General features: G+C 42.1%; 2 protein-coding genes across 2 annotated transcripts in view; one reads left to right on the top strand and one right to left on the bottom strand.

The window, feature by feature from the left end:
• Window positions 1-1,474: 1,474 nt before the first annotated feature.
• Window positions 1,475-14,498, top strand: bfsp1 (beaded filament structural protein 1; the record flags this gene model as incomplete). Its single annotated transcript, XM_079559924.1, has 8 exons — window positions 1,475-1,845; window positions 2,276-2,336; window positions 2,409-2,504; window positions 4,964-5,056; window positions 8,792-8,905; window positions 10,081-10,301; window positions 11,729-11,820; window positions 13,253-14,498. The coding sequence occupies 8 exons, from the start codon at window positions 1,475-1,477 to the stop codon at window positions 14,152-14,154; spliced, it is 1,950 nt and encodes a 649-aa protein (XP_079416050.1). The 3' UTR covers window positions 14,155-14,498.
• A 155-nt stretch (window positions 14,499-14,653) lies between these two features.
• The window catches only part of pcsk2 (proprotein convertase subtilisin/kexin type 2), a 37,367-nt gene continuing 25,073 nt past the window's right edge, over window positions 14,654-26,947 (bottom strand). The window contains exons 9-12 of the mRNA XM_079559923.1: window positions 24,123-24,338; window positions 21,845-21,945; window positions 18,795-19,022; window positions 14,654-15,671 (exon numbers count right to left, since the gene is read on the bottom strand). Of these exons, the coding sequence (XP_079416049.1) occupies window positions 15,182-15,671; window positions 18,795-19,022; window positions 21,845-21,945; window positions 24,123-24,338 (1,035 nt within the window). The 3' untranslated portion in view covers window positions 14,654-15,181. The remainder of the gene's footprint in view (window positions 15,672-18,794; window positions 19,023-21,844; window positions 21,946-24,122; window positions 24,339-26,947) is intronic.

Here is a 26,947-nt window from a genome sequence, read left to right as displayed (position 1 = left end):
GAAAGCGTTACCCATCTTTTAAATACAAGTTGTATTTTTTTGCACAGATATTGGATTTGATTACTTCATTGTCGGTGGCCACAAATTCAACTTTTATGAGTCAGATTTTACCAATTGCCTTATGTGATAGAATCCTTGAAAAATACTGAGATATCTATAAAAAAAAGTTAATATCCAATATCTTAAAGTTTACAGTCATTAAGCTGTGTGTAATTAGAAAGTAACTTTCAGAGAAGATTTATGAGCTTTTGTTTGTACCTTGTTTGTGTGTGTGTGTGTTTGTTAAGAGTGTATAAGACAAAACAAAAAAACAATTGGCAATCATGTTGACCTTTGCTGCTGGGCTGAAACCAAGAAAGCTCTTTCAATCTTCCATGACAAGATTACGTGGCTTCCCATCGGCTTCTGCTGAAAAGGTAAACGTTTTGTGACTCACAGATTAAAACACTGGACTTGGTATTGAATAACATGGTCTGTATACTAAATTTTGGGAGTTGAAATCAGTCAAGCAACATATGAAAACAGAAAATGTCAAAAGATTAATTTGATGTGACATTTTAATGTGGATAATTGCCCTATCCGCCCTGTACATGCTGCATCCAGAATGTGCTGAAACGTTGATGTAAGCCCATTTGACGTGTGTTCAGCGCTTGGTATGTCCACAGGGCCTTTCTGACTGACCTTGTAGCACAGTTTAGAAAGCCACAGCTTTGCCTCTCTTTTTTGTTATTAAGGCTTTTTTTGTTTTTGTTTTTTGTTTTTTACAGCACTCCATCCCATTTGGCCAATTGCTCCAGTCGATTGAAAATAGCATGGTTGGAGTAGTTGTTTATTTAAAGCATCCTCTGCTCAGCAATGGTTTGTATAATCACACCACTGATCCTGATATTTTATCACCACACATTTCTGGCATATTCAGTGTCGCTCTCAAATTTAAGCAGTTTGCATCATGGAATTGGCAGCAGGTCTTTTACTGAAATCAGGGAAACCATTTCTTGTTGTCGAACAATCACATACTGCCTGGTTAGAATACTTATGCAGTTTTCAAAAAGAGCTGGTAATTTCTTATGCACACTCATCTGTGGGACTTCTGTGGGCCTGGATAGAAATTGCACAGCACAATTGTGTTCTGTGCCAATGTTCCATATCAAACAGTATCTAGAAAGCAGTGGACTATGTGGCCATAATGGGGGTGTAACAACATGGTGTTTTCGCGGGCCGGACAATTGTCTGTGATCATGCTTTGTCATCAACAGCGAGTCTTTCTGAGCTGCACACAAAAGCATGGGTGACTCTGGAAGGCCCCAGGCAGCAGAGTGCGTGGTCACTGCACAGTAGGATTATGTTTGCCCTCACAGTGGACTGCGTTCAGTCTAGCATGAGACAGTCAGGGGTGAGCAGCCGAGTTTTCACACACTAAAGGTGCTGAAAGGTAACACTCCGGGAGACCAGCCGCCCAGGGGCCACTCGCACTATGTTCAAGAGCAGCTACCTGCGCGAGGTGCGCAAGGAGAAGTACGAGCGCTCTGATGTGTTTGAAGAGGAGCCTGAGGATCCGAGTTCTGCAGGGATGTCAGCCATCCAGGGTTGGGAGAACCTGCAGGAGCTGAACAGCCGCTTCGCCCGCTACATCAACAGAGCCCGCGTCCTGGAGCAGAGGAATGCAGTGTTCAGGAAACAGCTGGAGACGCTGCAGCGCTTGGATGAGCCCAGTGGACTGGAGGAGGCCTTCAACGAGCAGATTGAACTTAACAGACAGCGCCTGCGAGAGCTGGCCTCAGAGCACAACAAGCTGGAGAGAGAGCTGAAGGACGCCTGCCGCATGCTGGACGAGTTCACCACCAAGTAAGTTCCCTGCAGGGGACCGGAACAGTGAGAACAGTGATAAAAGCACTGCATACATGAACCTGCTAATGTTGGTTCTTCATGGCTTTGATGGATGTCAAGCAAACTTTCACATTTTGTCAAACTGGTCACTGCACTCAGTAGTGTTCACTTGATGAGTGCATACAGTATTAGCATAATCACCATCTGTCAACATGGAGTTTATTTGGCTGCCGTGAGACATAGCGCTTCAGCATAATATCACTTCATTATGATTTATAGCGGCTATGAATATGCATCACAACCACTACTGTGAGACTTATTCTACTCCCCGTTGGACAACAGTCATATTTCATAATTTAACTCTTGATAAACCAAACTAGGCCCAATAAAACATCTGTTTCTTAACAGCATGTGGCACAGACCTGACTGACTGACTCCTTTTGTGCAGATTTAGAGAAGAGTGCGAGTACCAGGAGCAGCTGCGCGAAACGCTGGACCAGTTGAACAAGGTAAGAGTGAACATTGAAACCATCAACAACACAATATCCAGCTTTGATCATGTTATGAATGAATCTTTGCAGGAGGCTGACGGTATTATTTTGCAAAACCTGGAGAGTGAGATCCAGTGCCAGTTCCTGCAGGATGACCTCAGCTCCACCAAAGAAAGACACAAGAAGGTACATCATGGATGGCATTTCTTAATTGTATGATCACATGACAGAAGCTGACCTATAGGAGGTGCGATTGGGGGTGTCTGCTTTTGAGCATAGAGCTGCCTGGAAAATGAATGCTCATTTATGTTTTTTCCTCTTATTTTTTTCTATAGTACAGTTAGTAGTAAATGTGTTTATATCACAGTTGAAGCACAGGTTTGGAGTTGTTAGCATTTCAGTGATAAAAAAAACTATACTTTGCCCCCACTAATAATGTGCTAATAAACTCATCTTTGTGAGGAACGCCATGTTAGAAAAGTTAGACAAGTTTAGACCACGGTCAGCAGTTTAAATTTCTCTAGCGCCGCATGGTTTTAAATGCTGGGGGGATACAAGTAGCTTTAAATATAAGAATTCAGTCCCAAAAAACAATGATTACTTCAAGTAGAAAGATCATCTCACACAGACAGATCATGATTCTGTTTCGTAGCGTGAAATCACCCATTACCTCGAGGTACAATGTCAAATGTAGAAGCACAAATGATTCTATTCTCTTTCCAATCCTCATCTTCGCACTCTTACTGCAAAAAACACACTGAATGAGGAAACAACGGGGCAGCCTATGCACCACTGTGCTTCAGCTCATTCACAATGTGACAAGAAAGGCAAATAGAGGCAGGAAATGTCCCTGGTCGTGAATGTGGCCTAGATGATTTCCATAGATTAAAAGCAAGATGTTTTTTTTTTACTGGTATGCATAAATTCCATACTGTAACATAGAGATAGCAAAGGAGCCCTGCACCTCCTATTGAATGTGGACAATAGGCAGTCCTCTTATACGTATGTAATAATGTTCAGAGAATGAAATGACGGTTTTCTCAAAAAGCGTATGTTTGTACAAATGTGTTTGCCTCAAATTCATGAGCGAATGTGTTCTCAAATGCATTATAAATCCCTTTCTTCTTTCAACACTGTAATTAACTCACAATCAATAACCATTAACTATAGTGTATTCAAGTCTTAAAAGATTTATTTAAATATATACAACCTAGGGACAAATAAGCCCAAGAGCTCGTTTTCTAACAGCTTTTGAATAAACGGCGACATGGTAAAGATAGAATTCATGTTGTTGTAATTATGTCTTTCAAAGGAATGTGAAATGTTCTTGTCCGCTTTGATTGCCTAATAATTCGATATCAAGAGAGAATCTTCTCTTTCTACACGGCAACAATAAGCTAAATTGATCCATTAGGTTGCCATTGTGGGGAGGTGCCTGTGTGAATCCTGAAGAGCTTTTGGGTATATGCTAACTTTCGCTGTCTCTACACATTCCTATGTTTTATGAACTTGTGCTTTTATGTAAAAACAAACACACTCACACAGTGGGTTCATTTACACAATCCAGCCAGAGGAGGGCACCAGGCAGCCAGCACGGTCAAAGTGTCAGTTCAAAGCCTGAATAAGACACAAAAGTGATAGCCATTATACACAATTACTAGGGTTCTGCTTGAGGTTTTTCAGCATAAAGGTCAAAACCGGTCAAAGAAGTACCAACAAGTTTCATTTAAAGCAATGCTAAGCCACTTGTTTCCCTTTATAAATCCTTTTCGTAGTCCCTCTTGGTGTAATACAAGTGTTAATGGGATGATTGGGGGGTCTTTCATCTCCCCCTGGTGTCTCTGGCCAGAGAACAACAATTGCAACTTGACTGCCACCGGACTGGAGCAATATAGATATAGAGTTTGGGAATGTGACGTCATATCGCTAAGCATTATGGGATTAGCAGCAATTGTAAACTAATGGAGATTTTAAAAGTTAAAATACTGGAGTTATCGTTCACATTAAAACACTTGGACACCACAGTGAGTTAGACATATTTACCAGAAGTAACTCAGCAGCTAAAAGAGTTGTTCCCTGACTTTTTTCGCCACTTTTTCTGCTGTTTTTAGCTAATGTTAGACAATGGAAATGTATGCTGCAAAGATGGCGGATCTCCATGGTAGCTGTAGAATTTCCTATACACACTAATAGAATCACGAAGAAGAAGCTAATAGGCTAACGGACAAAGCTAACTGCAGGCTAGCGCCACTTTAAACAGTATTTACAGCCAAGTTTGAGTGAAAAAAAATATTTACGTTGTGTAATTGAATGTACAATATCCCTCTCTCCCTTTGTCTTTTCTGTCAGCGTAGTATTTACTCTCACGGACAATTAATAAGTTAAAAAAATCGCAACTTGCTACAACACCTGCCGTTGCGTTTATGGCCTCTAGGGGCAAGAGTTACTTAGTACTGCTTTAAAGAAACAAACCAAAAAATGCATGAAAACGTGATATTTAACGTGATTTGTAGTTTAGCGATTCTCTAATGGCAAGAGTTCTGATTTGATGTCAAAAGTCGAGCAGGACTACTTTTACCGCAAAGTCCAATAACTATTTTGTGTGTGTTGTTATTTTTTCACTCCTTTGTTCTTTGGTCACACAGAACCTCGCCGAGATCCAGACCTACGTCAACATTCTGCAGCAAATCAACCAGACACTGCCCCTCGTTCCCAATGTGTCGCTGGGCATCTCCGAGGTGCGCTCACTAATCCTGTCAGCTTTATGTGTGTGTGTGTGTGTGTGTGTGTGTGTGTGTGCGTGTGTGTGTGTGTGTGTGTAATGTTACGGTTGTTTATGCGCCGACAGGGCTTGACCTTAACGTTTTTTTTCTCAGTTGCCACTTTTCATAGTCCTTTAAAAAAAAAAAAAAGGCCTAAAGGGGTTGGGATTGTGTCGTCGAAACAGCTATAATTACATCAATTCTATTTCGCCTTTCATTGTGATGCCTTTCAAACCTGAGTTAAAAACTACTAAAATGTGTGGTGTTAAGGGGTTAAATAGATAAGTTACCAGCAAAGCCAGAGATCGACCACCAGCATTTGGTTTTGGTCGTGTCAAGCGATGTCTGCTACTGTCCCCTGGGTGGCTGTCCATTTGCCTGTGTGTCAGTCCATGCACGTGCCCCGGGTTAATAGGATTACTGACCTCTTGGATTGGGTGCCACCGACTGCATCAGTGATGGCTAAATGAGCACACAGGTAGAGGAGAACCAATTACAACATATGGATGAAACTGTATGTTTTTTTTTTTCTTTCTTCTAATCACATTCGAAGTGGAAGAAAAAAAAATAGGCAAATGTGTTGACTTGGAATATGCAGATATGCAGAATAGACATGAGTTATCATCTCAACGGTCCAAGTGGTCAATATTTGGTCAAAATAATGAGCTGGTGGTGATTTTAAATAACAACGTTATGGCCAAAAAGTAAAAGCTAGAATTCCAGAAAGTGCAATGAACCGAATAAAGTAATAAGACTGTGCAACAGTAAAGCAACTTGTTAAACAAACTTGTAATGTTCAAGTTAGAATCTTTAGCTTAGCCTTTTTCTTAGCTTTTACCTATAGCACCTAGTTCAATGGTTCAAGCTTAAAGGTAGATCAAAAGTTAAACCACCATTATCCACTATCACTGAACAATATTAAAAAACTGCCGTGAGTAGTCCGATAGCAATATTATTACTGTGTTTTACTCAACCGTGTCGACACAGCACCGTGCGTGAAACGACAATTGTAAGAAAGTTGTTATTGCATCAATGTGTGTCTAAACCACAAGACTAATAAAAGGAAAAATACCATAATTAAACCACCCTGTTAAACATGGCCCAGTCTGCCGGTGGGTAGGCCCCACCCACTAGCTTAGTCTATACAGAAAACAGTCAATTTAAATCCAACATGCCATACACATCCATAATCACAAAACCAATAAAACACAGATACAACAATTTAAGATAAAGCGGCCACAGCTCACACAACTAACTCAAGTAAATATCAAAATATTGCAACACAACAGCTCTGTCAAACAATGGGAGGATTTATATTAATGGAGACCCTAACCCTTTGTATCGAAAAGTTGCTTACTTACTCTGCAAACAGCAACTCCTATTCACCTGCTCCAACAGCCATGTGCTTGGTGTTAGCATTAGCATTAGCATGTGCTTCAACCAATCAGAATTCCCCATTCCTGTCACTTTAAGTACATAATCTGTTCTTTTATAAGTTAAGCACAACAGTAGATGACTCAAAAAGGAGGACCCCACTTTAGTCCCAGACCTCTCCTGATATAGTTTTTTGCATAACTGAAATAATTGATTCATTAAAAACACAGATCGAGCACCTTGTATACCATTTGTTACACTCATTCACACAACTGTTCGAGAAACATTTGAGCAAATTGAAGCGTGGCTCATCTTTGACTTATCGCAATTTTGTTAAGAAGCAACGTTAGGTCAGAACATCGAACGACATCAGTGCTGGCTGTTTGGGCTGAAGGAGAATTGTTCACTGGGTAATATCATTAACCCCAAAGATCGGACGTCCACCAGCGTTGCCCGTTTTTAGGCTTTCTCCTCCCGACGTGTGTATCATCATGAGTCTGCCGATGATGGAGACATTTCCTCGGAGAGATGACCTTCTCAGTAATGTTGATCTTCGCACGTTATCAGCTCCTGCGGTCACATTGTCATGATCCCCGTCATGCCTTTCCTCATCAGTGGGACCAGCATGTTTCAAGGCCATAGGGATTCAAGTGAAGACCGGAACTAACGCTCCTTTGTGTTATCTCCAAAACCATGGAGCCGGAAATCATGTTTCCTGGGAGCAAGACCTTTGATTTCTCCTGTGATTCGGACTGGAGCTGAATGACTCCTGCAGAATTTATGCTGTCCGGTCTCCAAGTCTCTTTTCAAGACTACGTAAAAAAAAAACATCCAAGCAGTTTTAAATCGCTTATATCAATTTTTGTTTTTTTCTTCACATAAAAAGTTGCGTAAAGCACTTAACCCCCTGCCTTAAAGGAACAGGCCACCGTTTTTTCATACTGAGATATTTTCCTACCTGAGCTTAGACAAAATTGATGCGTACCTGTCTGGTCCTTGTGCGCGCCCTCAGTCACGCAAAATGACCAAAGATGTTGTTAGCATTTGGCCTCTCCCAGTATATTCCTATAGCTCCAAACATGGTGAAGTAAGAAGCGACCACGCTCTTCCATGGGCACGCACAAAGACCAGACAGGTACGTATCAACTCGTCTAAGCTCAGGTAAGAACATATCTCAGTATGGAAAAGCGGTGGCCTGTTCCTTTAACCAAGCACATTTTCTCCAGTTTGTCTTTATCTAAATCAAAAAGCGTCTCGACTGGAGTGAATAGGCCAGGGTAACACCTCATTTGAAAGCTAAGACCTTCAAAACTGATCTTCCTCGCTAAATTGTCACGTTTTCGTCCTTTTTGGTTGTGTTTTCATCATGTTTTTGTTGCTTTTTTGACATGTTTTGGTCACATTTTTGTGGCTTGATCGCAGTGTGAAATGCAACCAAAATGCAATTAAAAAGCAATGACAACATGACGAAAACATGAGAAAAAACATGACCAAAATGCCACAAAAAAAGAAATTAAAACATGACGAAACATGACAAATACGCAACAGAAAAAGCAATGGAAATGTGACAAAAAATGGGTCCAAAAATAATGAAAATGTGACCACAAAAATGCCACAAAAAAGCAAAGAAAACATGAGAACAAGCACAAGGATGAAGCTGAGATGAGTTTTGCAGGTCTTAGCTTTCAAATGAGGCGTTACACCGTCCTATAGGCTGTAAATTCTCCACTCAAGAAGCTTTTAGAGTTGGGTAAAACTGGAGAAAAAATGTGCTTGAATAAGGCGGAGGTTAAGGGGTAAAGTTGCTAGCACGAGTTCATCATGTTTATAACCCGATCATTTGGTGCACAGTAATGACTTGATGCATCCGATGGGAAAAGCCAAGGCCTTGCTCTACAGGCTTGAGAGCTTCAGGAAGCCAACAAAGTGCTCGTGCAACATGTTGGAGACCCCTGTCCTGAAGCACTTAAACCAGTCACTGCACTACTGCCGACAGTGTGCACTTTGCCTCTCAGGAGAACTGACCATTTTCACCCCCTGTCATGTTATATTGTCCGGTGTAGGGAAAAAGAATGGCACAAAACCTATGTCAGATTCAAAATATGTCTGCCAGATTACCCATATTTCACGTCCGCCCTTTGGTCTCTTCTCATCACATCCATTTCAGGCAGTTGCTTATCGACACACAGCCCCATTGTTATAATTATAGCTTTGATTATGTGTTGGTTTGATTTAGGCTGATGAAAGGTGAGGTCGCCTGCCCCCTCCATGTGAACGTGCGTGTAAGAGTGGCGTTTGCCTCCAAGGCCTTATTGATTTGCTCTTCACTGTGCACAGGAGCAGGAGAGGCTGTTAGCGCAGAGGAAGGTTCCAGGGCTGCAGAGTCAGCTGGAGGAGTACAAGAGCGCCCTCTGTCAGCTGCAAGCGCAGAAGCAGCGGCTGCAAAGTGAGGTGGGTCCATGGATGTATATAGCCTACTATAATGGATCAGCAGGCAGGCTTTTCGATAAATAATGTGCACTGCTGATGCATAAAATACAACTTACCTCTAGACTTTACCAGGAAAATGACTTTGTTTCATGAAGCCCCAATAACACCCATATATTTGAAATGAGAAGTCACGATGTTCTTTTTCTGACTATAGCACAGAGGTTATGCACATTTTAAAGGTGCATTATGGAGCTTTTCATGCAAAAAAAAAAAAAAAAAACAGCAGCTTGATAGTTCGTATTTGATTTTTTTAGTGAGCTGTATGGATGGTCAGCATGGCGCCTTTGCTTTTCCATCATCTTTTCCTGGATCAATTGCTTTTAAAGATTTCTGGTAGGCTTGCTGGATGTAATGGATGCGTAACTATGGAGACAGTTCCATCAGTAGAGGGAAAACACCAGAAACCCTAAAAACAATTGGTCCTGGAGCGTCATGGAAAGCAAAGACGCCATGGTACCCGCCCATAAAGCCGCTGGGTCACTTAAAGGTCAAAAGCATATTGATGAAAAAAAGGGAAAAAATGCATAAAAAGTCCCATAGTGCAGCTTTAAATAGAAATACATACATACACAAAATTGAGTGGCAAATCAAAGACTAACGTTGTAGACTTGCCACTCATTTTGTTCTGTTGCTATGCTGTTGCTACGCTATGACAATACATAATCTCTATTGCTTTTTAATTGCTTTGCCTGTGGTATGCATATATTTTCCATTTTATTACATCAAACACAGTCAGTAGTAGAAGTATATCAGAGTAACTGCAAACCTCATGCTGACCACTAGATGTCAGGAATGTTCTTAAACCAAAGATAACTCGGTACCAGTGTATGAATCGCATTTATTGGCGCTATCTTTTTAACTGCACAATGTATTATAATGAGCTTAACATAGGCATAGTTGTTCTATTTTATTACTGTTTAAATCATACTCATGACTTCTATATTTTATTAGGATGGCTTTGTTTTGTGTTTCTTTTTATGTCTATAGCATTTGGATACATTGAAGCCCACAATCCCCCAGTGTCAGAGCTAACGACCCTCACTGTAGTTGACGTTTTGAATTTCCCTCTTGGGGCCTTTGTTGCGGCTTAATCGTGTTCCCCATAATTCCTTAATGAATCTGCATCTGTTTTTCAGAATAAGATGCTGGAGCAGGCCATCAAGAGCACCCAGGAGGGCTTCGAAGATGAGATCCAGATGTACAACGAGCAAATCGAATCCTTGAGGAAGGAGATCGAAGAAGCCGAGAAGTCCCTGGAGAAGTTCACCAATGAGTGCCGTCACCTGGCCATGTACCAGAGCTCCCTGGAGAACGAGCTGGAGCGGTACAAGAGGATCATCGAGAACGAGGACAGCAGGTAGGAGCTGGAACTCTTTATCTTTTACACAAAGTAACATGCACATTAATATGCAATTGGTGTGTGTTGAAACTAATCCAGCAGGTGGCAGTGTTGCACAGCTTTTAGTTACCAGCTTTAGTTGTCTTGTGCTGAGTGAAGTACGTAGGTCAGGCAAGCCTATCATTTCTATGAGCCACATGCTTCTCTTCGCTCTTTGGTCCTGGTTTAGTCCTGGTTTAGCACAGTGGTTCTCAACTGCCCTTGCTCTCCCTCTTTGTTGCCTACCAAGATAAGCTGCACCCCAAATAAAACATAGACAATTTCAATATATATATATATATATATATATATATATATATATATATATATATATATATATATATATATATATATATATATATATATATATTCCTGTTCTTGGTAAAGGCCCGCTACCCACACATTCACATTAAACTGCAAATTGGTTGCAGCACATAAGGGAAACAGATTCAGTACTTTTGGGAAGAATTGGCCCTTTTGATCAAAAACGATCCAAAACACTCCTTGCACATGTGATAATTGTTAAAAACAAAACACCTACCTTTATGCACACAGAAGTATACAGACTCCAACAGCATCAACCAGGACTGCACTGTCAACTAAGGTTGTTGTTTTTTTTACTCATTATCAGAATTATCCACTAGAAACTTGCCATGATGATTCATGTGATCTTGAAATATGTAGGTAGTGTATATGTATTTGAGTGACACTTGCCACTGTCGCAATTGCCACAGGGATAAAGCATGGGGGAGGAAACCAGGACCTGCGACCAGCCTTAGCACGCTAGTTCTGCTTATGTGATTTGAAATGAAAGACGACATGATCTCTATTAAAACAAACTTATATTTACCTCAACTTTATCTGAGCTTACGAAAACTCACGAGTATCTTGAATTTTTTGGCTGGTTATCATTGTTTATTGTATTTATAATGCATTGGAATGGGCCTGCTGAAACTTTATGCATACATGCTTGTTTAAAACTGTTGAGTTGTTGTGTGTAAGTTGTGTATGACTAATAGGCCACAATCATCACCATAGAATCTTTACCGTATTTTACACTTCTTGTTGCTATGCATGCTGCCTATAACACTGTTCATTACACCATTATGTCCTTTGAATGAAAGTGCCTAAATATTTCGTTGAGATTCAACTGCCTGCAATTTGCACACATAGAAGCTACTTACAATTCAGCAGGTGCAGAGTTGGACTGCTATTTTTCAGAATGTTTTTCAATATGTCTTTGGCACATCATAATTACCTTCTATTGTCTGGGTCATTTTTTCATTAACGGCACAAGAAAAGATTTCTTCATAATGAGAGCGACCTACTCTGACAAAGCCAGCTTTCTTAATAATGCCTTCCAAAATTGGTCAAATGTCACTGTCACTGTCTCACTTTGTCTGCAGGTTGAATTCAGCGATAATTGGCACTCCTATTACCCTGTTCTCCACTAATTACCGCTACACCCACACCCCCTCCGCAGCCAGCAGGGGGAGAGGTATGGAGACCGTCACCACCACACGCCAATGCTGCTTTGCATTTGATAATCACTTTTGAGTGCACATTCAATCAGCTTTCTTTGTGGTAGGAGCCTCTCTGGGATTCTTGTCCTGCTTGGCTTGCACTGCTCGATGAACGCTTAGCCATGCCCTCGGTACAGAGCTTGACTTTTTTGCCAAGTTTTCTACAATATTACTTGCAAATATTAATTTTCTATAGCCTCAAAAGAAGTTCAGTCTTAAAAAAATATATATTTGTTGTTTATTTGTTTTTGCAAATTAACTTTCTTTAGGAAGGGGGCAAGCAAATACAAATGCAAATACCCTTATATTTCTCAGCTAACTAAAATGTAAATGTATCGTCATATATTTTGAAGTACAATGTTAAATATTTGGATAACACATTTATTTTCACAGAATGAAATAGATCTTTTTGAAAGATTTTTTATATCGTGCAATTGCAGTGGACCGTGACTGACCGGGATTAACCTGAATATACAATAGACAGTTTGTGAAATTGGAGGGAAAGAAAAGTGGAAATTGATTTGCTAAATGAAATGAAATCCATCCGGCTACCCAGCTGGTGGGAGTCGAGCCATCATTAAAACAAACACGTTTGTACTGTTTGTTAATGTTCTTGGTACAAAGAGTAGTGATTAGTGAAGTCATTTGTTTAGACAATATCCAGGTAACATGTTTGCTTAAGCTATCAGTCGTACATGAGCTTTCCATAGTAGACAATGGCTCTCAATCAGTCATCTTTACTGGGTTGTTTTAGTGTTAAAGGAACAGGACACGGTTTTCCATACTGAGATATGTTCTTATCTGAGCTTAGACAAGTTGATATGTACTTGTCTGGTCTTTATGCATGCCTGTGGAAGAGCTTGGTCGCTTCTAACTTCACCACATTTGGAGATATAGGTACATGCTGGGAGAGGCCAAATGCTAACACCATCTTTGGTCGTTTTGCGTGACTGAGCGCACGCACAAAGACCAGACAGGTACGCATCAACTCGTCTAAGCTAAGGTAAGAACATGTCTCAGTATGGAAAAACAGTGGCCTGTTCCTTTAAGTGTTGGGGATTCGTAAGCAACTAAATCTTTCGGCAACAAGCTGGACTTTCACTTATCTGGCATTAAAAATAAAGATGGGTGGGACAAATTATGTGAACCCTTTTCTACTACACTAACCTGCTGCAAAAGGATCGTGAGTTGCTGAGAACTTTGTAATAGCCATCCAACCATCCTCTCCAGCTTAGGTGTTGAGAATGGGCTCACAGCTGGGGGGCATTATTAGCCACATTTGTGCCAGTCTGTGTTGCCAGATAAGACGGGATACCTCCCCTTTGGAGCGTTCCTCCGGCTATTCCTCTTAGATTAAAGACATGAAACTACATATTTGTGCTTTACCCACCTTTCGCTTGTGCGCAGATATTACCCAAGTGATTCAAAACATCACCAATATCAAGCCGCGCCAGAAGAACTTCGCCAAGAAGGTGCAGAAGAGGAGGGAGCTGACCCCCAGGGATATGATCGACAGTGCTCCAGAGGACAAAGCCTCTGGAGAGGGTCCCATCGAGGAATCAAGGGCCATGTCCACTGAAGGGGTGAAGCTGAGCAAGGAGCAGACATCTCCTCAAGACGTCCCGGATGGCGCTCAGATCAGCAAGGCGTTTGACACACTCTGCAACATCGTCAGAGACAGAATGAGGAAGTACAAGCGCCCCGAGCCCATCGCCGACTTCTACACCAAAGGCCGCTACGTGCTGGTCACCGGCGACGGCAGCTACCCCGACCCGTGCTTCTACACGACCACGCCCTCTGCCGGCCACATCTACGTCACTATCAGAGATGGATCGATGTCCCCTTACGGCACGTACGGGGGCGACACTCCCACCCCTTCCCCTCCTCCGCCTGTCCCAGAACCAAGACCGCTCATCCCTGACGTCCCATCTCCGAAGGATGACCCCAGGGGACCGAAAGGCAAAGAAGGCGGAGGAGGCAAGGCTAGGCACAAGAGCGGTGACCCGCGTCCCAAAGACCCCTCTCCGGTGTCGCCCCCCACTGGACGGAAGGAGCCCAGCCCGGGAGAGGATCACCATGCGGGGCCAAAGAAAAGCAGCGGTCCCGGGTCGGTCCCTCGTATCCCAAGCTCCAGCTCAAGCTCTAGCAGCTCCAGCAGTAGCTTCAGCCCGGACGGGATGACCTATGAGAAGGTGGAGGTGATGGAGACGGTGGAGAAGATGTCCAAAGATAAGAAGACCAAAGGGTATGAGGAGACATCTATGGTAGTGGAGACCATGATCGAAAAGTCCAGCAAGAAGAAGCACTAAACCAAACTCTTTTGTTCTCCAAAAAACTTGACATTCCTACTAAGACCTGCAGTCTCCGGTCTTGTTCTCAAATTGCATTGTGCTGGTGGTGATGTAGTGTGGACCCGGTGCCTGCAACTCATGCTTAAGTCCTTTAGTGTCTGAAAACTTCAAAAGAAATTACATTTGTGCCACCGTTAAAATGAGAAAAGGTATGACAGTATGAAAAGATGCGCCGCCCTTTGGAACTCCCCTTTGAGAGATTATGTACAATTGGCCCCACTGCCCGGCCTCAGCATGAAATTTGCTGTGAATATATTTACTTTGATATCTTGAGTAATAAAAGCCTCAAACATCAGTATGTCTCTGCATGTCTTCATGTTCTGTTTGAAACTACCTTAAATGAACACGCTAAAAGCCACTCCCCCAGTGTTGGTGCAACGCGGTGGTGTGAAATGTGAAAATACACAAGGTGCTTTAATAAACAGCTGAATAGATTTATTATAGTTTACATCAAAGATTATGAAATATGAATTAAAGACCACAGGCTGCAAAATAAATCTAAACATTCCTTTCCTTGTTTACCTATATAAACAGTGCGTCTCACAAAAATAGAAACCCAAAGAAGTACCAGTGCTCCGATTGCCAGAACTGTTACTAGAAAATCGAATGACACTGAAAATCACAAACTGTACAACAGCTGGCAGAAGAGAGAAGTGCAGGGTTCAAAGCAAAGAGCATGTGCAAGTTTGGCAGAGATTTGGCCTATGTACAATTCTATTGTGTAAAAAAACAACATAATCCAGGTGATGTTGTTACCTCTATATAAACATAGATTATCACACTTTTATATTGGTCGGATTACAAGAAACATTCATCGAAGGCTGTGGGGGATGGAAACACTACAACGAAAAGCAGAAAGAGGTAGACGAAGCGGCAGTGGTGAGGAAGAACTGAGGAGACGCGGTGGACAGGAGACAAAAGGACAGCGCGTGATCGCAAAGAGGGGGGGTAACTAGGAGATAGCTCGGCCACATGCAGATGGAGTCTAGTTGTTTTTACTCATCAAGCTTTTCAGACTTCTCTCCACGGCTTCGTCCAGCTCCTCCTCCAGCTCCTCCTTTTTGGACATGGCCAGTTTGGACTGATAATCGCGCACTATCTGGTCTATGTAAGGGGCACTTTGTGTTCCGTGCAGCATCAGGGTCCACTCCTTGAGCACGCCTCGCTGCGGCTCGTCTCCGCGGAAACCCACCTCCAGCACCCAGGTACCCCGCGGGTCCTCCCCCCAGGTGTGGGTGGTCATGAAGGGCCACTTGTCGAAGCCCACCTTGGAGTCTTCGTCGCGGGGTCTCCGGCTCAGCAGGATGGACTTGGTGCCCATGGGGGAGGTCATGTTGATGTTAAGGTCTCCGCGGCGACTGGCGTTGACGGTGATGACGGCCTGGACGTGCTCCAGGTAGCGCACGAAGTTGTCCTTGCCCTGGCACGCCTCCGTGTCGATGGCCAGGACCAGCTTGCTCCCAGACTGGATTTTACTGTGGAGGCAAAGAGAGTTGAAATGCTAATGCTGTGTTTTTGTATCACAGACAATATTTCAAATCTTTCACATAGGCTGGGTTTCAAAAAATACCCCAGCGGAGGGCGTCTCGTATTGATAAAAGCCCCTAATGTTGAGGTACAAAACAAACAACACCTGAGTAGTTCAGAAGCAAAGTCCAGGAATCGAACCATCTAGTCCTGATTAATTAATTCTAAAGTCAGGATTCAGTACACTTTGCACATTTCCAACATGTCCAGTAGCATTACCATTTGAGGGTTAGGTCCTTGAACCTGACAACAAATACTCCTAAGAATGCCACCACTTTTGATGAATTAGAAAGGCTTTAAATCGTAAATCAAGTCCAGACATCTGCATTATGACAGATATAAGGCAAATTCAATCACAGAATTATTATCTGCCCTTCGTCTATATGTCAGGTCATGGGTTTATTGGAATAGAATATGAACCCAAACTATTTTTTATTTTCATTTCAACAATGCTATTCATAGGAAAATTCTTGTCAAAAACGCTCTTTTACAACCTCTAAACTAAGCTCCACAAAATACCTGACCTACTTTTGTACACATAAGAAAAGAATCAAGGACCGTCCTGAAACGAAAAGCATCAGCAAAGCAGCTGTGACGACTGCCATCTTCGCGTTATTTACTCTGAAATTGGCTTCTGAATGTGCCATTTTAAAGGCACAAGTTTGCCGTCAGCAATGAATAGTAAACCCATGCAATTGGCTGCCGAAGACCATGAACAAAACAAAATTAATTATAATTCATGTCATATACTGCTTGGTTGTTGACTTTTGTGCACAGAAGGTCATAGACAATAATGATATTAATAATTCACTATACATTAACAGCTAAAACTATAGAAATTATATATATTAAAAAGAATTAGAAAGTAAGGTTAACATCTCTTACTGGGCCTAACCACACATAAATAAAAAATACAAAGCTTAATGTCTTCTCAAACCAGCAGAAACAAACTAATGTAAAAACCCCTTATGATACTTCACAAATACCCAATAGTTGTCAGTTGAAAGGAAAAACACCTTTTTCATAGAAATGTTCATTATCTGAAACAACTGCCTATGAAGTGTATTTGAGTTTGCTTGCACAGCCGCAGTTGTCAGATGCTCTTTCCTCTTTGTGAAAATGGCTTTGCCCAGAAAGAGCAGCAAGTTGGGCTATTGTTGTTGCCTTGTGGTTGCAGACAGCACACTGCTGATCCCATCTCGCCGCGTGATGGAAAGAAAAGTAGAAGCCCAGCAGGACATGGGGTGGTGGCCAGGAGCTACAGCAGACTTAATAACATTATCAGAGGCTGAGGGCTGCGTCACATGTGGTGGGAAACAGAGAGAGAGAAGGGACTAGAAGGCTCTGACTGGGAAAGACGTGTACACAAGCCGTCACTTAGACAAATGATTAATGGGCCTGGATGCTGAGCACGGGAAGATACCGCACTGGTGAGCTGCTAAAGGCTGATTAAGAGAATTACAATCCCAAGGAAAACGGGACAATTCACAGCAGGCTGTTGTACGTCCTGCAGGGTTTTAGGTATATACAAGGCATACATATATAACTAACCTTGAGAAAATTCACATTCACATAGAGTATGTTGTAAGAGAGTAAAAGGCAATCTATGTCACACAAAGGTGGTAGAGAATGACCGAGCCAAGATCCTGTGGGACTTCCAGATACAGACGGACAGAATGGTAATGGTGAACCAACCGGAGCAGTGACCCCCAAACTGGAGGAGAACAAATCCCAGGAAATACATCAGACATCTCATTCCAGAAAAGTGCAGTTCTAGGACCAGCAAAGATACTGCGCAGAACCCTCAAACTCCCCGGCCTCTGGTAGAGGACCCGAGCGGAGGGTGAGGAAGAGTTTTCTGTATACATATATATAATATATATAATAAAGCTTCCCCAAAATGGATAACTTTACATGTGTAAGTGAAAGTACAACCAATAATAATACATTAGTCTTATATAACGCTTCTTTAGACAGTCAAAGTCACTATAAAATGTTATGCATTATTCATTCATCCATACTGGTAAGCCTCGTAGCCACAGCTGCCTGACTTCCTACTACTCACTATCACACCTATCAACCTAGTATTCAATCAGTCTCTCCTTCAGGTACGAACTTCTGAGAGCTCATGGGATCAGGCATTTTTGTGATATGACCTTGCCAAGTATACAACCTCAGGTATATTTTTGAGGAGGAAAACCACATCATGTCATGCCTAAAAGCTCGTAAAAACTGTTGTGAAACGTCACCTTTAATACAAGCTCGGCTAACGAAGTATGTTTGAAACCTTAAATAATGCATCAAAACGCTTGAGTTCAAACGGACCTCCCGACATGATTTAGAGCTCAGCGGGTGCACCGCTCCCATCAGATAGCAGCAGCAGTAATTACTGCAGCGGGTCATGGCACAGGGAGAGGGATGCCTCTGAAGGGCAGGCCACTGCAGTTTAAAAACAGTGCCAGCATCACTGATAATGAGAAGTTCTCCTCCAGCTAAGCAAACCACAGCCAGCCAGCAAACAGCTATCAGATCACTACTGCGCCTGCCAGTCTGCTGTTGATGATCCACACTATCATCTGAGTTCGGCTTGTAGTAATTATAGCTTTACTACAATAGAGGCAGTAGCATCCCTGTGGCGCTGCCCTGGAAACTGGTGAAAACCCACGAAAAAAAAAAGGCAGCAATGGCAAATGACACACACTGGGCCTAAAATAGCATGAGGAGGAGAAGCCGCCATTAACAGTGCTTCATCCTCAACATCGAGCGATTGCGCTGCGTCAAACTGGACATTGCACATCAACACTTTGCACCCACCACTACATCACTACAGTGTTGACCAGGAACACATCTACAGTAAAAGTAGTTGTAGCACTTCTGTACGTCAGTGATCTCAAAATGGTAAATATATTGATACAAATGTAATATTAAAGGTCAAGGTAACACCTCACCAGTGGATACAGAACTTTGTCAAGTGCAATCTCAGTCTAGCCCACATCCATATCAACATCGAGGACCTGAAAATGATTGTAAGTTGAGTCACACGACAGAAAGACCTTCAAAGCAGGACTTACTGGTTTTCCTGGATGGTGCCAGCCACACAGTGGAAGCGTTCGGGCACGGTCTTCCACTCCTTGGCCATTTTGACCATGCCCCCGGCATCCAGCACCCCATAACCAAACAGGTGGTTAAACTCCAGACCGACCCCGTTCCTCCTCCACTGGTGCACCTCATCATGGAGCTGGTTTCTCTTGGACGTCAGCACTGACAGATGCTGCATGTCTCTCCATGTCAGGTCAGGGCTGGGGAGGAGGAATAGTCAAATAAATATGGCATTATGGTCGGGGGAAAAGGGAGAAAGATTGGGGGGGGGAAAACACCTTGCAAACTTAATACAGTTGCTTTGACTGGCAAACTTAGGCCTTGTTCTCGCTTGGGCCATGTGAATCCTGGTGCTTAGTCCTGGGGCAGCCTGGGGCAGCCTGGGGCAATGAGACAGACATGAGACTGCCATTGCTGTCTGACACAGGAGACCCTAGCATAGGCCATGGGTATATTGTTAGTGATCCGTTCAACATCGTTGTTAGCTCCAAAATGGCAATTCAGTCTGAACGAACCTCGGGCTAACTGTCACAATATGAGCTAGTAGGCAAAGGTCAACCGAAAATGATGCGCATAATCTGCAGCCCCCTGCCAGCCGGGAGTTTGCTCTGCTGCACCCGGGGGCAATTTGGTAAAATTATAAATGTCACGTAGATTAAGACGAGACTGGTTTGAGTGGTTTTCTTGAAAAACCTTTTTGAATTTTTTAGTCGTCAAGACTAGACACAAATGACTATCATCTCATCAAAACATCTGATTAGAAAAACCTTGTTTTATCTCCTGTGCTCTTACTCCTGCTGACACACACCTCTAAAAAAAACGACAGAGTAGCTAGAAGAACTAGCTAGCAGAACTAGAACAGTGACTGAAATTGTTCTCGCCTAATAGGATTATCTTTATAGCTTGTGAAATAAAGTACACAATAGCCATGAATTGTATTGCCTTTTGCAGAAAAATTAACAAGAGAAGCCTGGAGAAATGTTCAACAAGCCATTTATGAAAATGACCTATTTGATAGCCATAAAATATCAATTTGAGGAGCCACTGTGGTCCTGTCTGCCGGTTTGTTGTGTCCTCCGTGCGCAGATGGTGGATCTCTGTGTCCCTTTCATTATCTTGGCCGTGCGCATTGACAGCTTTGTTCTGACAATCGCCATCACGCGGCTTAAGGATGCTTGGGCAGTAAAAAAGCCGTGTGTTGCGAGCTGTTTGCCCTGGTAATGTGACGTTTATGACTGAATGAGATCTTACGAACAGCTTTGTAACATGCAGAGTTTGGATGGAAAGTGCTGTCTTTTTCACAGATGAACGTTGAATAAACACAAGAAACATCATAACTGAAGAGCAGGCGACATGTGGAGAGACAGACAGACTGACCGATACAAAGAATGAGCTTCTTAAAGTGGAAAAATAGGCTTTGGGTTGATATTTACGTATAATGATTTCCCATAAGGATAAACCAGTGACTCTGATAAACAGGAGGATTTTTTTTTTGGAACTTCCTCTGTTGGCAGCAATAGGAATAACTAGCTAACATTTCAGTTTTAGTGAGCAGTGTTATCAACTTTTGATCCAGTGTTGGATTATGAGCTTTAAGATGAGCAGGAGTTTTGTGTTTTACTTATGATGAAGTAAAACCCTAAAGTGAGCAGGGTTACTTATGTGAAGGAAGTGAAACTACTCCAGGTCTCCTTTAAAATAACATAAAAATAACACATTCTTTCGAACAGTCTTTCATTGGAGGCATGAATCCGTTCACTACTAATGTCATTACCTTGGCCATGTGCGCCGACAGCCTTGTTCTGACTCCTGCCATCACGCGGCTTAAATTTGTTTGGGCAGGGAAAAGGCCGCGCTCTCCTTCTAACGGCGTCGGAAGCTGTTTGCCCGAGGACAGACAGGGGGAGATCCGCTCCCTCCCATCGGCCACATCATTATCGTGTGTGCACAGTAAACAGAGGGGCTTTGCACAGCTCCACTCGCCAGCGCTGGGTAATGGCCGCAGCGTTTAGTGTGAGAAATGGGCCGGCGGAGGGAAGACATTGCCTCCTGACAAACACTCATTTGGTTTTATAACACGGTATAAAGTGCTCTTCTGTCATTAACCGGAGGTGGCCCGGAGTATTGTCGCCAAATTGTGACGCCTTGTTTTAATGGAAGTATTGGATCAGTGTGGAATAAAAACTTCATTTTGCAGAAGTGGTTTTAATGCCATTGTCAGAAAGGAGATTTATTTGATAGAATGGTGTAAACACAGATAACAGTAACAGTAAATGCAAATACAAAATTACCCTAAATGTTATGCTAGAATGATAGTTGATAGTTCCATCTTAAAGAATAGTTAACAAAAATAACTATCAAAATTAAAGTTACCTGAATATCTGCAACGTTTGCAATTTCCTACTTGCCACAAATTGCAGTTTGCAGCCATACATCAAACAAGCTCTGCATAATGCTTTCACTGAGAAAATATACTTCTTTGTGCAGCCAATAAGAATGAATGCAGCTCTTTGGATCTGTTTCTCGCTATGTAATGGATAAAACATAAAGACAGACAGTATTCACTCTCTATTTGTTTGATGATATAAAAAGCACTGATACAAATGTGACTGCTGTCCTTGGCTGAGGCTCAGCGAGTCTGTGCTGTATACTGTATGTGGGCGAAAGAGATATTTATTTTTTTGTTTTAAGATAATGGCCGTAAGAGTTTTGAAAAAGCACTGAAACTATAACCGGCCTCAGGTTCCCTTCAGCTGCTTATGAAGACATAAGCACAAGTTTGACAGTATGTGAACATGCCATTCCTTATTTAAAAGAACCTCCAGAGTTCAGACTCTGAGCTTTACCGACTCATATCTTGGGACACACATGCAGTAGGTCATGTTGAAGAAATATAGCCTGGTGAGACCAGAATTATACCCATCTATAAAAACAAATATTCACACAAAAATACATACACTATCCTTAAATACAATTCTGACTGGGATAAATATGCAATTGTTACAACTTGTAGCAGACTCACTTTGCTTCCAGAGCCAGAGCGAAGACCCCCGCTGCCTCTGGAGCCGCTGCCGATGTTCCCGAGTGGCGCAGTGTGCAGTTCCCATACAAGTCTGTTGTGGCCTATAAAAACAAACACACAGGATTATCACTATAAGTATATGAACAACAAGCTATATTCAACAGCTCATATCTCCCACTCCAGTCAACAAGTTTGTTTATATTCACTGGCTAGACATTCCCTTTATTCAATATGCCACTTAATTAAAAATGATAACAGATTGAATGCAATTAGAGGCAGGGGAACCCAAGGGAGGATCCTCTGTCAACAGCCAAGGGTCATTTGCATAATAAACTCTGGGAAAGTCTTTTGTGCATACACACATACACACACACAGTATTTAAATGTCAGTCAGTGTGCTTCCGCAGCCTACAATCAAGACTAAGTACGGATGCTTTTTTCCAGCATTAGCCGTGAAGGTCAGGGCATATTGCTGTCTCGCTGCATGAGACGATCTACCTTTTCAGCTCAAAGTGAAGGTTCGGCACCAGGCTGAGTCACATAGTTATTTTCTCAGGGAACGCAGGCGAGTGACACTATTCCAAGAGTAAGCAGAGAATTACACAGGAGCCAGTCATGAGAAAAAGCTGTATATGTACACATTAAGGTCACGCCGCACAGGAAGACTGTTGAAAAGTGCCGTGAAGCTTTTTGTCAAGTAATTTTGCAACCATTAACCTTGTGACATTGATTTAATGGTGATTATTTTAGTCCCTGAAGATTGTTTGCTCTTTCAAAAACTTTACAAAAATGGGCTAAAAGTTGCCATCTGGAGGCCAGGTCTGAGCACAATACCAGAGAAAGATCTGCACCATGTTATCCAGTTTTATTAGAAATGTATGCCATCTGCCATAACATTATGACCACCTGCAATAAGTGGCCATTCTTTAATATCTTGAAAAAGAAAAAAGTTCATCACCTGCCCACTTTTGCCCACAAAGATAAAATGTTTAGTTTTTAGGTCAACTCTTTAAAAATTGCAGTTCTTTCACAGAACAACTATACAAAGTAATCACTTGTCTTGTATGTGTATTGCAGCCAGTCAAGGCGCAATCAAGAAACTTCTATTCCCTGACAAAACAGCCACTCTAGCTGAAGCCTGATAAACACTCTTTCTCATAAAACCCAGCAACACATGTTCCAGCAAAGTAATCATACTGCAGGTAATCCTCCACCTGAACCTCCCATTTTCACAAACAGCCTGTAATTACAGTGTAACAACAATCCTGGCTTTATCCCTGGACTCATACAATCTCCTGAACGATGGCAGCATGGTAGAGTGGAATCAGAGCTATTTAAGGAGCAGGACATGGCTCCGGCTCCTGCAGATCATGTAGAAATATATTGTCTACAAAATCATGTAGAAATTACTATTTGGAATAATATGACTGTATCCAAGATATTGTCAATGACAAGCATCAGACAAAAAGCTACAAAAACTGCTTTTTAAAAATAAAAATGAATTTGTCGGGTAATCATTCAACTAAATAGTGCATGAAGTGGTACTTCTGCACTTTTGAAGATGGCAATACCGCATTTGCTCTGCCAGATCCTGTCATACCTCAGAAGCTTAGCAGGGAAGGGCCTGGCTGGTTCTTGGATGGGAGACCGTTTGGGAACACTAGGAAGCCTTGGTGAACGTAGAGTGGCCCACATTGGTGGCGTGCTCAGGCGCAGCAGCTCATGACTAATACAACACCTGAACATAATTTCATTGTACAACTAAACAATGACAAATAAAGCATTTAACAAAGCAGAGTCTTTAAAGAGCTCCTCTTGAGACCGTGGTTGCCTTTGTCTGATCTAAACTAAGATGTTCACATGCACATTTTTTTTGGACAGTTTTACAAGTCTCATAAATATTGAGATTTTCATTTCGTTCATTCCGTCAATCCAAGCCATGTCTGCTGTATGCACATAAATAAATAATTGTTGGAAAAGCATAATGAAAACCACTGGTTCTAGTGAAAAATGCATGACATAACCAGCATGCACATTATGTGACAGAGTCATTTTCCTGAGCCACTGGTGTTCCAGGATTGTTACACAGCTCCCACAGGCACACAGTTGCCATGCCCTATTAACTTAGGGGGAAATATGGCTGAAATAGACACTTAAAGAAAATATATTCTTCTTTATTGGTTGAAAATATACTTAGAAATATACTTATACTTAGTTCATTTATTGGCAGAATTTAGAGATTTAATGAAAGGGTTTTCTTGCCCAAGCAGAGCCTTACCACGCCTGCCTCTGGGTTCCTCTTCCTCCCGTTGCTGAACGTGGAAGCCAGGGTGGAGGAACAGCTTTCATCGTACAGCGCCGTTCGTCCGTCATTTATGGCCGAGTTGATGGAGATGGTCCACATGCTCGAGGCGTATCCATCGCAGTTGCAGTCGTCATAGCTACCTCCATCTCCCGATGCCCAAACGTAGATGCTGCCTTTGCCTCCACGGCCCTAAAGTAATGGCACAAAAGATAAGACTGAGAAACAGCGGCAGAGAAGTTATAAAGTTTACTCTGAATATGGGATTTGAGGAGCAGCAAGCAGGGTCCCAGTTAATTCTACTTATAGTATCACCAAATAATTGCAAATATGTAGAAGTGGCCATGTTTACCATAATGCTGAAATTTAACTACAGTGCCTCTCGTGAGTATTCATACACCTTGAACTTTTGCACATTTTGCATAAGTATTCATACAGCATTTTCTGAGTGCATTAAATTGCCTTTAAAACATTTCTAATGACTCCAGAATGTTCACGCCTTGGCCTAACGGTTAAATAGAGGCCACCTGTGTGTAATCTACTCTCAGTGTAATTTCAGCTGTTCTTTCAGGCCCTCAGAGCTGTGGTCGGAGTGTGTTGGTCACTGAACGAGCTCACCAGAGAGGTCAGGGATAAAGTTGTGGAGAAGTTTAAAGCAGCCTTAAGTTATACAAAGATTTCCCAAGATTTGAACATCTCCCGGAGCACTGTTCAATCCATTGTTCGGAAATGGAAAGAGTATAGCACCACTGCCAACTTACCAAGGCGTGGTCCTCCACCTAAAATATCAGAGCGAACAAGGAGAACACTGGTCAGAAAGGCAACCAAGTGCCCCATGATAACTCTGGAGGAACTGCGAAGTGCTGCTGCTGAGCTGGGGGAAACTGTACATGGGACAACTATAAGTCGTATTCTTCAAATCTGGCCTTCATGGACGAGTGGAAGAAGAAAGCCATTATTGAAAGGAGGCCATAAAAAATCCCGTTTGAAGTTTGCTAGAAGTCATATGGAGGACACAGCTGCCATGTGGAAGAAGGAGCTTTGGTCAGATGAGCTTTTTGGCCCAAATGCAAAACGTTATGTATGGAGCAAATCTGACACTGCTCATCGTCCTGAGTGCACCATCCCCAATGTCAAATATACGGGGGGGAGCATCATGATGTGGGGCTTCTTTTCCTCAGCGGGGACTGGGGAGACTGTAAGAATAGTTGGGAAGATGGATGGAGCCAAATACAGATACATTTTGGAGGAAAACCTGCTGGAGTCAGCAAGACATCTGAGGCTGGGGCGGAAATTTACCTTCCAGCAGAACAATGACCCGAAGCACAAAGCTAAATCTTCAATGGAATGGTTCAATAAAAACATATTAATGTGTTAGAATGGCCCAGTCAAAGTCCTGACCTGAATCTTATTGAAAATCTGTGGAAAGGTCTGAAAACTGCTGTTCACAAACGCTCTCCTTCTAATGTGACAGAGCTGGAGTTGTTTTTTAAAGATGAATGGGCTAAAATGTCAGTCTTTACATGTGCAAATCTTGTAGAGTCAAACCCCAAAAGACTTGTGCTGTTATTACAGCAAAAGGGGGTCCCACAAAGTATTCATGCATGCTGTATGAATACTTATGCAAGCCCCACTTTTCACTTTTCTATTTTTTGAAAAATAACAGAATCATGTATCATTTCGCTTTCACTTCACAGTTGTCTGTTACTTGTGTGTGAACATTAAGTAAAAAAAATCAAAATAAAATCTTTATGTTAAGGGTTGTAAACATGACAAAATGTGCAAAAGTTCAAGGTGTATGAATACTCACGAGAGGCACTGTATATGATTCTTGATCAAAATTCAGCCGGAAGCCATTAAAAGAATTGGCCAGGGCTTGGTGCCACTCCAGAATAATTAAGTGCCATCACCCACTCAAGTGAAGTCTGGCACTTTGTCCAATTGTGGATAATACCATCTGTACATCAGTGGGTCAGAACCCAAAGGAGGCCATTTTCCTTTGGGAGTTTACAAAAAATGTTGATAAATTACCATGTTTAATAGTCAGCCTTCAATGCTTGAAACAACAGAACTATTAAATTCATATTATGACATGAAGTGTGTGTCCTAAAGCTATTCCAATACATAAGGAAAAGAAGAACCACTGTTGCATCTGAGAAAAACAGAGAGCATTGCGCAGCCTCTTCACCGAGCGCTGCACCTGGTTCTCCATCGCACAAAGGATCAAATGGAGCAGAAGTGGCCTGAATATGTGTATTTATGTATCCTAATTGAATTGCAAAGAGACATTTCCAAAACCTGCAACTCACCCATTGGCTCAAGGCCCTCTGCCACTGCTCAGCCCCAAAACAAAGTGCTTTCACTCGCCGCGGAAAATTGGGCTATTCATTTCTCCCTGTCTAATGAAAATTTCATAACCTCATAATTACACCTACGGATGCAAGTTCCATCTATGGCCTTATAAAACAAATACATTTATTTTTTATCTCGTGGCCTATATTAGCTAGTATTATTGCAAAATCTTTTCACTCTTTTTTTTAGCATTAAGATCATGTTGGAAATTAATATTCTCATTAAAAATGGAGTGATGCTTCATTTGGATGAAAGTGAGAGGCTTATCCGCTCTATATCACAGTCTCCCATTCATATACTGACGCCTTTGTCGGGCTATATCAGACATGTCAAGTTCGGTGATTTAATTCGGCCCCTGACTTGTTGAGCACAAATTCCTGAGTATGTAAAAAAAAAAGTATGTCTCTATCCCATTCTTGTGCGGAATTTTTAAAGAAATAACCAGTATG

The sequence above is a fragment of the Gobius niger genome (genome assembly GCF_951799975.1).
Source record: "Gobius niger genome assembly, chromosome: 7".
NCBI classification, from domain to species: Eukaryota; Metazoa; Chordata; class Actinopteri; order Gobiiformes; family Gobiidae; genus Gobius; species Gobius niger.
The sequence above is the reverse complement of the archived record's forward strand: the minus strand, read 5'-3'. Positions and strand labels throughout refer to the sequence as shown.